The 14,315-nt window shown below is 34.1% G+C and overlaps 1 protein-coding gene and 1 non-coding gene across 2 annotated transcripts; one reads left to right on the top strand and one right to left on the bottom strand.

Annotated features, from left to right (window-relative positions):
• The first annotated feature begins 5,104 nt into the window (after positions 1-5,104).
• Positions 5,105-7,629, top strand: LOC112015612 (uncharacterized). Its single transcript, XR_010630470.1, has 3 exons — positions 5,105-5,304; positions 6,310-6,345; positions 7,326-7,629. It is a non-coding gene; the product is annotated as an uncharacterized LOC112015612 (transcript).
• Positions 7,630-10,822: 3,193 nt separating this feature from the next.
• On the bottom strand, positions 10,823-13,041 carry LOC136069234 (pathogenesis-related homeodomain protein-like). Its single transcript, XM_065777537.1, has 2 exons — positions 12,744-13,041; positions 10,823-11,480 (listed from the first exon to the last, which is right to left on the bottom strand). The coding sequence occupies exons 1-2, from the start codon at positions 12,806-12,808 to the stop codon at positions 10,838-10,840; spliced, it is 708 nt and encodes a 235-aa protein (XP_065633609.1). The 5' UTR covers positions 12,809-13,041; the 3' UTR covers positions 10,823-10,837.
• Between the last annotated feature and the right edge of the window lie 1,274 nt (positions 13,042-14,315).

Raw genomic sequence — 14,315 nt, 5'->3', positions numbered from 1 at the left:
TTTGTGTTTAAGTTCATTATACTACTCTTGCTTAAAGAATTTCATTGCTTCATTGCTTTCATGCTCAATTCATTGCACATGCACGTAGCCACTTAGACACAACTTGTTGTTGAAGGATAAAAATGATTAGAAAATCTTGATGATAACAATGTGGAGACTATAACCCTTATGAGTTTTGAGCCAATCATTATTTTTGGAGGGTTATTTTATTTTTTTTCTAATCTTAAAGTTCATTTGGAAGTGCGTAATATATTTTCCTTGTTGTAGTCTCATTGTTCTTGCTTTTGGCCAAGAAAAAATGATTTTATGCCACACTTGAACCTTTTGAAGTCATTGATGTTGAATGAACTATACTAGTATTTGAGAGATGAGATTAGACCATTTTTGTCTACTTTGAGCCATATATGTGTTTTTTTTTTTTTTTTTGGTATCGCTAGTCACCCCATTGAGCCTTTTAATTAGCCTTTCTTTCTTAAAGCCCTTGTCCATAGTGTTTCAAGATGGAATTTGATTAGTTTGTTTCAATGTGGTGGTTTGTGTGAGAATTCAAAGAAGGAAAAAAACTGTACAGAGTTCCATTTACTCCAATGTATTGAGTTGTTTAGTAACTAGGATATTCATTACCAATGTTTACTCTTACGTCAAACCGTAACTTGAAATATGAGTATGCAAAAGCACTTCAAGTTTGTGACTTGTTGGGTAACTGGGTGCATCCATCACAAATGCCTACATTCACGTCAAAAGATAAGTGACGACTTGAAGTAAGTATAAAAATAAATAAATAAATAAATAAATAATTAAAATTAAAAAAAAAAAAAAGGAAAGGTGTCAAAAAGAAGTAAATAAAAAGGGTTCTCATCAAATTTGAGAAGTGAAATGTAAAGGAGTATTGCTTTGAAGAAGAAGAGTTGAAAAAAAAATGTTGAATGGAAATTCGAAAAGCAGTTGACATTCAACAAATCTTTAAAACACTTCTTATATTACCTTTGCCCATTTTTATTTCATACCCTTTACTTTTACCCTACATTACGTCCTAATAAAGTCCTTATTTGATCTTGAGGATTGTGTGGTTCAAATATTGATATGACTGAATAAAAAGTGTGGTATAAATTCTTTTTTGACATCTTTTCATGAGACTACTGTTCTTTCTTGATTAAGTGTTTTTCATGTGATTTATATGTGAGATTTTTATTTTCTTACATTATTCCACTCACATATATTTTTGAGAGTGTTACACCCTATTTCAGAGTGATTTCATTTGTTGAGTGATAACACTGGAAATGTTGAGTTGAAGCATACTTTCAAATAGAAATTCAAGTCAATTTTATTCTAAAACTAAGGGTATGTTTGGGTTGGCTACAACTTTTCACTCACAATGAGTTTTGATGGCATGAGAAATTTCTTTAGCATTTGTAGTGTTTTGAACTTGAACCAATCCTCTTTGCAAAAGGCAATTGAAAAAAAAATGGATTTTCTTTGTTTTGTTTATTTTAGTATTTATTCTCAGAATTTTGTGGGTATATTCCGTACAAACCCTCATGAGACTACAACTCGTCCACTAGTGTAAGCTAGGGGTTTAAAGGCTTGTTGCATATGCTAAATGAATTCGAAATTTCCAGCGACAGTGGATTAGTTAGGATTTTTTTTTTTTTACTCTTTATCTGTTTTGCTCGAGGACTAGCAAAAATGTAGGTTTGGGGGTATTTGATGTGCATGAAATATATACAATAAAGTACTTCATATCTACATATTTAGCTTTACTTTTATGTTATTTTGTTATTGATTATATAATATCTTTGTTTGCAGGTAACAAGGGCTTTACATCAAAGTGGGCTAGGCCAATTAAATTCAAGTCCAATTGGACAAGAAATCAAAGGAAATTTGCACCAAATCCAAGTCCAATTCGGATTAGGATTCCAGCCTGCACATCAGTTAGTATTTTTGGCATAACTTTGGTTCAGATATCCAATTGAGATGATTCAAGTTGGGCTGGAAATTTAACTTAAAGGCTACAACTTTGTAGTTTACCAAAGTCATAGTTCTGAATTTAAATGGCCAAAATCGTTGGTTAAATGAAGCCTAAAAATCTGGGATTTTCTCAAACGGGAATTCAACTTGTAATAGGATTCCTTGACCTATTTAAAGGTCTTTAGGGTAAAAAGAAGAGAGGAGAAACCTGAGAGGAAAAGGAGGGCCGCATAGAAGAATTTGCTTTTGGGAGTCTTTCAAAAGAGGAGTATCTGAGGACAAAGCGAGAGCTTCATGTTGATCAACCAATTCGGATGAAAGACATAAGTTTTATTTGTTTTCTTTTCAATTTTATTATGAACTAAATTTTATTTTCTAGAGCATTGATGTAGTCTAGCAATGAACACACAATTTATTTTCTGAGTTATTTTATTTTTAATATTTCCATGATTGAGTGTTTAATTCTTATTCTTAATGCTTACTATTTTTTACAAATTATAGTTTGATCAATTGAATTACAATGAGACCGAGAGGTGATTTGTTATTTTAGTTCTAGAATTAAACACCATTAGTTGAGTGAAAGTAGAGACGCTTTACTGTGACTAGTGTGATTTTTCAGAAAATTCAAAGTATGTAATGAGTCTCCAATTAATTAAATTCACATAGAGATATGGAATTGTTAGTTGAAGATATTTTTGATATTATTCGAGAGAAGATATTGAATACTTAAGGAATTTTTAATCATCAATGGGAAATTATTAGAATTTAATAATTAGGAAGGATAAATTGTGTGGGATTTGTTAGGTGAAGTCAATTGCTCTAGATCCATTCTTATCATATTTTTACACTGTTAGATTTTTATTCTTTTTTAATTCTTTTTATTCGTAGATTTATTTTTATTAAATAGTTTAATTTAATTCAGATAGTAGAACATTCCATTTATTTTTTATTTTTCCAAATAGTAATTAATTTAGTGAATTTCGGTATTCAATAACATAGTTAATCCTTGTGGGTTCAACATTCATTTTCTAAAAACACTTTACTACTTGTTACGATTCTGTGCGCTTGCAGATTATTTTACGAGAATAGTTCCTTTGAGTCTTCCTAAATGAAATCCTCTATTACCCCAAGTATCTTGGGATGTCTTTGGGTTTCTTGATATGTGAATCCTCACACCCTTCAGTTAAAAATCTCACCAAGTTGTGAAAGTAATTGAAAGACAATGGAAAACGCCACATTAGGGCAGGTTTTTTAGTATGGTCTTTCCCTTTCAAATGGACTTCCGAACAATCATCTTGACATCATCTTGAGCTTTAGCAAGAGGCATAGTCACGATTTCTTGGCAAGATCATCAAACGATCTTGCAAACTGCTTGAAGCATTCCCTTAAAGTTTGACTTTCACATTTATTAAGATTAAGAAATGGAACACAATGGAATCAAACTCTCAATCCCCTAGTGGAGTCACTATTGTGGGCGTAAGCACCCGCGACAAGTCATACTTGTTGGATTGGGTGAATACGCCTTGGCCTAGGGTGTCCTTTGTAGAAGGACTGATCTTTTACTAGAGCACGTGTCTGGAGTTTAGGTATCGGGATGGGAAGGTGTAAGACACCTAACCCCACCCGACCCGTGGGTCAGCTTCCACTCATTATGTTCGAAATCTTAATCTCATTAAAGGCAAGTTTAATACGTTATTCTAACTCACACATACTCTAGCATGCATCTTAGACATACAAACATGGCATAGTCATCCCAAACCTAACCACTCATCTATCATAGCATTTAAACACATATCTCCAAAGGAAGATACATCATATGGTAGAATCAAACAAGCATTTTATGACATCTAAACATTAAAGGAATAGCATTCAATCCAAGCATATTCATGTTCCTCAACCATATCATATTCGTCAAATAAATAAATGCATGTCCTTGTGATTATGTATAACTTATCTCACTTACCTCACTGCATCACTACACCTATACATCAATGCTTGTTTATATTTTTGTGCATGTTCATGGTATTCAAACAATCTAAAACCCTAATAAGCATCAAAGAGAAGAAAAATGCAAACTAAAACAAAACAAAGAGGAAAAGACTTAAAGATACAGAAGCTAGGTTAAAACAGAGGCTAAAACATACGAACAGGACAAAAGAAAAAAAAAAAACATAAATGGAATTATACTCTTTGGGCTTGAGTATGCATACGCATACATAGGACATACATGCACATACCAATTGTATGCGTACGCATACTCATACGTTATGAGTTTGCGTATGCATGCAAGTTGCATGTGCATGCATACACACTTGAAACCCTAAACCCAAAAAACCAGAGCAAAAAACAAAGAAAACAAAATAGAAACAAGGAAACTAAAAACCTAGCATGCTTTTAACACAAACGCAAAATAAACTAAGACTAGACAGATACATTAAAGCTTTAAAACATGTATAAAACAAAGGAATCAAAGAAAATCTAAGAAAAGTGAAGAGCCAAAGATAGAACCTTTTCCTCAACAGAAGAACTCTCTAGAACTTGATTTTGACCATTCCCCTAGTCAATCTAGTTACAAATAATTCAAAAACGTGTTAGTAAACTTATAACTCAAAGATGAAGATCAAAAAAGGTCCCAATCAAATAAAATTTAACACTACAAGAAAAGAGTCTACTAGCTAGGATAAAATACCCTCGCAAAAATTCAAATATCGTCGCAAAAGATTATTAGCGAGGGTATATGGCCCTCGAAGGCCGTCGTATTTGCTCTTGTTCCTAAAAGAGATTTTGCGACCATACCTTCGCAAATAGATAATTTACGAGGGCAATTCACTGTCGTTACTGAACAAATCCACCCTCATAAATATATTACCAAACGACGAGAAAAGTCGACGACTTATTTTTATCAAGGGAAAACAGTCGTCATTAATAACTATTTGTGAGGAACTTTATACCCTCGCAATTAATTATTTGTACTACAAAAAGACTATACTATTGTGGCGTGCCAAAAATGCCGCTATAGGTCTTCAATTATATTAAAATATTAGTCCTTCAGCGACGGTTTTTGCCCGCCACTATAGGTGAGATTTTTTTTTTTCCTCCTAGGTTCTAAACCCCTTTCATTTTTGTGTTTAGGCATGAAGAGTGAGGGAGCTTAGCAAAAGGTACGGATAGGACAGAAAGGAACAATGAAGGTGTTAGGAGAATGGTCGGATTGCATGGGTTTGTGGCCATGTCCGCATACGTTGGGGTCCACTCTCACTCTGGCGCTCTGCTTGCCTTACACTGTTTTCATGGAGGCCACTGCTTCTCTAATCTTCGGCTTCTTCCGTTTAAATGGTTGGTCTTCATGCTTTTGTTGTAGTATCATATATATATATATATATATGTATGAATCTTTGTGTGAGTGGATGGCTGCCTATATTAGATGACAAGCAGGCCTTTGAAAAGTATAATTGGACTCATGTCATTTTGACTTTTGATTTCCTCAACTTTTGTCTACATTTTTCATGTGCAAAGGATAAATTTTTGCAAAGAACTTGTTAAATTTCGTGTTATAATTATGGCCTTTAGGTGGTCCTCCAAAAGCTTGGCTTGCAAAATTGCCAAGTTGGCAATCTAATAATAGTTGGATCTTGTTACCAATAGAAAAGAATTCTTTTAATTGTGGAGATTCAAATGACAAATTGAGAATCCTGGTACTCTAGAGATGTTAGATGTATATTTGGGTTTATAGTATTGTAGATTGGGATTGATTATTTTTACTTTGCCAAGGCTGATGTGCTTTGTCCAGTGTACAAAAGCATGATTATGAAGGTTGCATCTTGGCTTATACTATATTGTAAGGAAGTCTGGGGCTTCCTTACCTCTTTTTGTGTTTTTTTTTTTTTTTTTAATATATATCTTAGATGAAAGATTAAGGCTTCCTTACATTTTTTTTAAAATATATATCTTAGATGAAAGATTGAGAATGTGATCATGCATAGATGTCTGATAACACATTGTAAGGTCCAAGTGAAGTAGGCAGGTTCTCTATATCATGTGGTTTGGTTTACCAAAAAAAAAAAAAATGTTGTTGACAAACAAGTAGTTGCCAAAAGTGGGTGTCAAATTACCCCCATAAACAAGTAGCTTTCTGTTATTTCTCCTTCGTCCCTCTCTCAAGCCATCTATTATTATCAATCCACCAAATAATAGTTAAGATTATTTTTGAGTATTTATATTGTTAGTAAGGATGGGAATGATTAAAGATTTGGGCCTTTTTTTTTTTTTTTTTTCACAATATGGGTCTTGCCCCATTCCTCCAAACAACATTTTGACCAAGTGGGTTTTTGATTTGTGCAGGTCTGGAGCGGTCTCCACATGAAGGCCAATTGAAAGGTATTGTCCTTCTTTTCTCATTTGTGCCATTGTTTCTTCTATTTTTCATGATGTGGTCTTCTTCCTTCCTTCTTCCCCCCCCCCCCTTTTTTTTTTCAACCAGTTGCTTCTTGTTCTTTGTTTTAAGAATTCCACCGTACACATATGCCTTAAGAGAATTGAAGATGCTCATTTTTTTCTCCACTTGGTTACATATGCTTGCAATACTTTAATGTATTTTTAAAAAAAAAATTAAAAAAGAAAAACCTTGACCTTTCGTTGTCTTTTTTTCCATCTGCCTATTTTGGGGACTTGGAAAAAAGCTTTGTTTTCCTCTATCCAATACCAAAATGTTAGGGTTTTGTGGAGAATAGGGGTTCTTTACCTTTTCATTATGTTCTAATGCAATCTATCTTTTCCTTTGTATTTTCTTAGTTTGAGTCTTTGGTTGTGTTGTTATAAAATTGTGAGTTCTTTGTGTTCGAGTTGTTCATTTGCAATATTCTATTTTTCGTGACTGGGCTAGACTAGCAAAGGTCTTCACAATGTGCTTTTTGGATTCTTTATGGCTTCCAAGTATGTCAACATTTTGCTTGCTAGTGGAAGGAAACTTTTAAATGGGGTAATACTCGCCGACCCAGAATTTTGAGACTAAAGCTTCTTGTTGCTGTTGTTGTTGTTGTTGAATATGTCATGTTGATACTCACTTATTATTAACTTACTCTGCAACTTAGATTTACCTATCAGTAAATTTGAGCACCATAACTCATTGTTCCCACTATTTGTGTGATGCAGTTGGTCTAATTTCCACTTTTACTTCCATGTTTGATATTCTCTCAACTTGGTTTTACTTCAATGTTTGATATTCTCTCAACTTGGTCAAGCTATCACCATTGAGAAAATGCTTGAATGATAATAATTATACTTTTCAATCTATGATTTCAAAGCGCCACAATGATTTTTTTTTCTTTCTTTTTAATTACAATTTCATTCGTTTACAGGTGGTTTATTTGGACTATGTGTTTCTACCAAAGGGTGTAATTTTAATTTGCTTTCTGGTTGATGGTTTCGGATGCTCGTTGATGATATTGGAGATGTGACAATTACTAATGATGGTGCTACAATACTGAAGATGCTATAATTTTTTGATGGCTTTGTGTACGAAGAACCACATTTAAACAATTGCATTTTTTTGGAAGTGTTGAAGGATTTGTTTTAATACTTTGGAACTTTGATAATGGTTATAAACAATGTTATGTATTTGATAATATATTTCTATGTTAATATTATGTTAGTTTGGAGACATTTGTAGTGTTATTTAGTTACATTTGTGGTATTGTCTTAGTGGAGCTAAAATTATTACAGGTTATTTGTAATAGATATGTGGGTTTAGAACCTAGGAGGANGGGGGATTAAGTTTACGTGGTTTCAAGACTCTAAGAATCCTTCTATGTCTAGAATTGATAGAGTTTTGGTGTCAACTGACTAGGATGATCACTTCTTGGATGTGACCCAAAGGCCTCTCCCTCATGTGGTATCGGATCAATGTCCTCTTCTTGTGGAGGCAGGTGGTATGTTGAGGGGGAAGAGTTCCTTTAAATTTGAAAATATGTAGCTTAAAGTTAAGGGTTTTGTGGATCGAGTTTAGGGTTGGTGGAATGGATATCATTTTGTGGGGGCCTCCTAGTTATGTTCTAACTTGTAAATTCAAGGCTCTTAAAGGAGACTTGAAGCATTGGAATAAACTTGTTTTTGGGGACGTGTCTTTTAGGAAAAATGTTTGTTGTCTAAGCTTCTGGTTCTAGATTCGAGAGAAGGGATGCAAGTTTTGTCTCTAGCAAATAGAACAAGAACCAAGGTCAAGGCCACTATCACGTATTTAGCTTCCTTGGAGGCAAAAATCGAAGGCTCTGTTTCTAAAAGAGGGGGATAATAATACTGGGTTTTTTCATAGGCTTGCTAATTCCTATAGACGTGCTAATACTATGAAGGGTGTGGAGGTTGAGGGCATTATGTATGAGGCTGAGTTAGATATTCAAGATCAGGTGGTGGGTTTTTATAGAATTTATATCAAGAGTCCAAATCTTGGAGGCTCACTGTTGATGGGTTAGAGTTTGCTAGTCTGGATGATTCCAATTGACTTTCACTAGAAAGGGAGTTTAAAAATGAGGAGATCATTGCAGCTCTTTGGGAGGCTAAGGGTGATAAGGCTCTTGGTCCTAATGGCTTTACCATGGCTTTCTTTCAAAAGTGTTGGTGTGTGCTTAAGAGGGATGTTATGGCTTTCTTTGCGGACTTTCATAGACCATCTTTGAGAAATCTCTCAATGCCACCTCTCTGTGTTTGATACCAAAGAAGATCAATGCAGTTAATATTAAAGACTTTCATTCTATTAGCCTTGTGGGCAGTTTGTACAAACTTTTGTCAAAGGTGTTGGCTCATAGGCTATGATGTGTGTTGTATAAACTTATATCCAACTCCCAAAATTCCTTTGTTGGGGGAAGACAAATTCTTGACTTTGTTCTCATTGCAAACGAATGCTCGGATAGTAGATTGAAGAGTGGTATTCCATGTGTGGTTGTCAAGTTGGATATTGAAACGGATTATGATAATGTGAATTGTGGTGCTTTGTTTTACCTTACGGAGAAGATGGGTTTTGGAGAGAAGTGGAGGCGATGGATGAAGGCTTGTATTTCTACAATACATTTTTCAGTGCGTATTAATGGGACTCCAGCTGGTTTTTTTTGGTAGTCCTCACGGTCTTCATCAATAGGACCCTTTATCTCCACTCCTTTTCCTATTGGTGATGGAGTTGTTAATAGGATATTGAAGAGTTGGTTTCCAAGCAAGGCCCAATGCGCGAGGAGGTTTGCATATTTCTCATCTTTTGTTTGTTGATGATATTATTCTTTTTTGTGATGCATCTAGGGAACAATTATCATATATGCGGATGGTGTTGATTTTCTTTGAAGCTATCACAAGCTTGAAAGTAAACATTGGTAAGAGTGAGATTGTGCCAGTTGGTGAGGTTGGGAATTTGGATGCTCTGGCTTGTACTTTATGTTGTAAGGTTGGTTGTTTGCCCATGACTTATTTGGATATGCCTCTTGAGGCTCATTATAAGGATTCTTCGATTTGGAACCCTATTATAGAAAGAATGGAGAAAGGTCTCAGGTTGGAAGCGATTATATTTGTCAAAAAGGGGTGGGCTTACTTTATTGAAGAGGACTCTATCGAGCCTTCCCACTTATTATCTTTCTTTATTTACTATTCCACAACATGTGGCAAATAGATAAGAGAGGATTCAAAGGAATTTCCTTTGTGGGAGATCTACTAAAGTTTTTAAATATCCACTTGTTACTTTGGGAAAAGGTTGTTTGGCTAATGAAGACTGGTGGTTTAGGAATCCGGAGGATTGGCCTATTTAACCAAGCTTTGATTGGGAAGTGGCTATGGCGTTTTTGGAATGAAGTCACCCATTTATGGCGTCAGGTTATAGCCACCAAATATGTGGAGGCTAGTGGAGGTTGGTGCACTAGAGTTGTTAGAGGGACTCATGGTTGTGGGATGTGGAAGAACATTAGGAAAGATGTAGAGAGTTTCTTTGGTCATGTGGTGTATACAGTTCTCGCATTCAGTTCTAGTACGACCCTTGGAGCGATCCTATTTCTTTGAAAGATTTGTATCTAGATTTGTTTGCATGTGTTGTGGCTCAAGAAGCTCAGATTTCTGACCTGGTTTTACTGCACCAGATGGGGGAGGTGGGAGCTGGAACTTACTTTTCCTTCTTGACTTTCATGACTAGGAGTTGGAGAGATTTTACTCTTCTTCAAGCATATCACCTCCAAATTACCAAGGGAGGAGGGTGATGATATCTTGGTTTGGCAATTGACTTGTAGTGATGTTTTTTACGTGCACTCTTTTTATAACTCATTATTGGAAGCTCCTTCTATTTCTTTCCCTTGGCAGAGCATTTGGCGTGTTAAGGTACCTAAAAGGGTGTCTTTCTCTTTATGAACAGCTGCTAGGGGTGGGATTCTTACAATCGATAACCTAGTCAAGAATAACTTGCCTCTTGTTAATTTTTCATGGAGGAATTGGTTGGGGACTTATTTTTCAAAGGTTTGGAATATGGTACCAACGTGTCTTATGTTGTTAATATGGAAAGAACGTAATGCCTGAATATTCGAGGACAATGACAAACCTGTTGATCTGTTGAAGTCTTTGCTAGCAAGGACTTTGTTTGAGTGATCTCGTATTTGGGGTTTTACGCATTGTATTACCACATCTGATTTCTTTATTTCTATTAGCTCTTCCCTTTGATTTGTTTGTATTCGTCTCAAGTGTAGTGAGTTTACTATATCGTAAACACATATGTACTTTTCTTATTAATAAAACTTTTATTACCTATCAAAAAAAAAAGAAAAAAAAAAAAAAAAAAGAAAGAAAGAAAGAAAGAAAGATATTGTAGCCTGGCTACAACCATGTTTGTTGCCAAATTTATCTTTGATTTTCATTGGACATTAAGGATGAATGAGAAAGACGAACTTTTCTTCTTTAATGGAAAGATATGTGAGTTAAGGTTTTCATACCTCTGACCTTTCCAACCTTCCCCAGAGTAAGCATCAATAAGGTTCTGCTCCAGCTTCATTTTAATCAACAAGTACCTTGTTCTCCTCTTCAAACGAGAAGCTTCATCCAGCTCCACAGTATCCTTTTGCATTCTCTTCTTCCTCTTCTTAAGATTAGTAATTTTGACCTCCCCATCAGCATTTTTTCCATTTCTCTCAGAGCTATTAAGCGAGGGTTTTCCACCTTGAAGCTTCAATGAAGACTGCTTCTTGGAAGACTTTGTATCAAGGGCTTTATGCAGAATTTTTTTACTCACAAATTTTCTACTTATGGAATCATTCTTGGGCCCCCTGCTTACGGACTCAGTAACTGTCCTCTTTGAAAGATTTGAACCAACTGTGTTTACATGAGATTTTGATTTTGGTTTGTGTTTCTTGCCATCGGATATTTTGCTACCCTTTTTGAACTTGAATGATGCAATCAGCTTAGACCCAGATTCTGTCTTGGAATAACAAGATCTGCTAGATTCTTGGAAGGTTAATTTCTTTGCAGTACCATGCATATCGAGCTTTGATGTATGAGCACTGAAAATTTTGGCAAACACAGATAAGTAATGATTTCAAAAATACCCATCATATAATATAGTTTAGATAAGTAATCAGCTGTATGTTAAAAATATTTGAAGCATTAAGAAATTCAATTGAATAAAATGCATCTTCATACAGAAAATAAATATAAGTGCATGGTCACGTTTCTAAAAGTCCTCCTCATGCCATTTTCAAAAAAAAAAAAAAAAAATGAAAACTTATATCAAGATTCGAGATTCCATCTAGCAGTTCCATTGAAATCCAAAGATATTAAAGCTCAGAATCACTTACACATCTACTATGGAAATCCACAATGGTATGTTGATGCCCAAGATAGATGTACTTATCTTAAATACATAAAAATTCCACAGAACCAGATAAAGCACATCACATCATGAGATATTGTTCTTAACCAAGGTAGAACAGAGTCTAAAAGTCGTATAAGCCTTGAACAAATTTTATATTAAAAAAAAAAAAAATGTTAATTGATCCTACAGATTGTTAAAGGCCCTATTTTTTAGAGGACCTCAAATGCCAGTCCAAAGTCTTGCATGAATCATCAATTTGAACTGCCATCTATATATAACACGTAAAAAGGTACAGTACAATATTAAGATAATTCTTTTGGTTAACATTATTATATATGAAAACTAACTTCCAAAGACCTAATAAAATAGTATTTGGAGAAGAAAATGTTTTCATCGTTATTACAAAAAGAGCAATTATGTCAATAATAATAATAATAATAATAATAATACTAGAAGCAAAAAGGGAGGGGAGGACTCCAAGATCCCAACTAATAATTGGAAAAATAAATAAATCAAATTCGTAATTGTGGAAAGATACAGATTATGTACATCAACACAATACTGATTATCCACTAAAATTTAAATTCAACACCTACCCGGATTTCAAACTAGTAATTGTTTTAGAAAGAGAAGAAAAAAAAAACATGGTGATTTAAACAAACAGCATTCAATTGAGGGAAGGGCAAAGAAATTGATGAAAATCTGCCGCCATTGCCAAAATCCATAGAAAGAGAAAGAGAAATGCATGATCAACAAAGGAAGGGACAATTCAAGAATATAAGTATAGTCTGTCTATATAGCCAATGTCCCAAGAGAACCAAACCAAGAAGACCCTTGAATCTAATCTAATAAAACAAAACCCACCTCACATGAACAATAACATCAAGAATAAAACAAAGAAAACACAGAAACAAAGTAAAAGGTCTATTTTATAAATAAATAAAACACTAACCTGAAAGAAGAATAGGGTTGTTGAAAGAGATCTACAACTTGAAGAGCTATAAAGCTAACATTCATTCAAATATATACATACATATATTGATAGAGAGAAAGGTTATGAAATTGAATAAGAATATATTTATAATTAAAAATATTGAATGGGTAATTTTGATTTTGGGGGTGTGAATGAAGAAGGTGGTTGTCTAAAGACGACGCTGGTTTTGTAGGTCTTCCCAAAGCGTCGTCGCACCAACGGTCAGGTAAAGGTCTCTCTTTTTGTCCCTCTTTTTTTTTCTTTTTTCTTTTTTTTTCTCTCTCTTTGGGATTCACTCACAGTAACTCTTTTTTTTTTTCTTTTTTTTTTTTTTTAAAGAAAAAACTAATGATTTTTATTGAATTGGAACCATATATATATATAGATAATAAACATGGATACATCGAACACATCTTTTAAAAAAATAATAATAAAGAAATTGAACACATCTCAAGCTTTAAAGGCGAGAACATAAAATGTATTAATAAAAAAAAAAAAAAAACCAACAAGAACAAAAAGGAATATATATACATATAATGAGTGGTTGGGAACCATTAGAATTTAGAATTTAGAAGACCATAGCCGATAGCCAGCTGTTTTATTACGTACAAGACAGCTTATAATTAGTTTTCCTTGTCGGTCATTGAAGCCAGTTCAGAAACTCGGAATTAAGAATGACCAGTAGTTTACCTAAGTTGCTTGGCCTTTCACATTCACATCAGGTGTCCCTGATGGTGATCTTAACAGTCATTTATACATTAATGTGTGTTTAATTAATTTGGGAGTTTATGGAGGCTGGGTACATAGAACTAGAATCTCCAATCTTGTGCTCCAGTATTATAGTTTTGAAATACTACAACTTGGGGGCTTGGGGCCTTAGATTTGAAATATTGTTGTTGTTGTTGTTTTCTTTAAATAAAAGTTATGAAGAAATATCTTTCTCAAAAAAAAAAAAAAAAAGTTATGAAGAAATACTGTTGTTTCTAAGGAATAAGGGTCGAGTCAAGCAGAAACTAAAAAAAAGAAGATATTTGGTCCAGAATTTATATATTGAGTGATTAAATTAAGTAATTGTGTGATGCAAGATAGGCTAGATTTTTAATGAAATATATGTAAAGGTTAGATTGATAAGCATGAAAACACTGACGTGCTTATAATTTATAAAAACGTCCTGATTACTCCTTGGTGGTCAAATTTAAATTCAACATTTCATTAAGAAAATTCGCCCCATGTATAATGATATTCTTTAACAAGTGATTACAGATTACTAGTCAACTTTCAAGTTGGCCATGGTGGCTTTTCAAAAAATTAGTGTCACCTACTGTCATGGTCATATATGTGGTCGGTCTCAGAGCGTCCCTACTGTAATTATATGGATTCTGTCCTTTTCAAACTTAAATTAGAAGCCCCCCACCCCCCACAAACAAAAAAACAAAAAAAACAAAAATCATTTTTCAGGTTTTGAGCTGAATTGGCTGGTTTTTTTTTTTTAATAACATTTTTTTTCCTCTTAAACTCTTAGTGCCGAAACTTGTTTATTAGCATAAAATA

Source organism: Quercus suber, unplaced genomic scaffold, assembly GCF_002906115.3.
Source record: "Quercus suber isolate HL8 unplaced genomic scaffold, Cork oak 2.0 scaffold_157, whole genome shotgun sequence".
Lineage (NCBI taxonomy): Eukaryota > Viridiplantae > Streptophyta > Magnoliopsida > Fagales > Fagaceae > Quercus > Quercus suber.
Note: the sequence above shows the minus strand (reverse complement) of the source record. Positions and strands in the feature narration are given on the sequence as shown.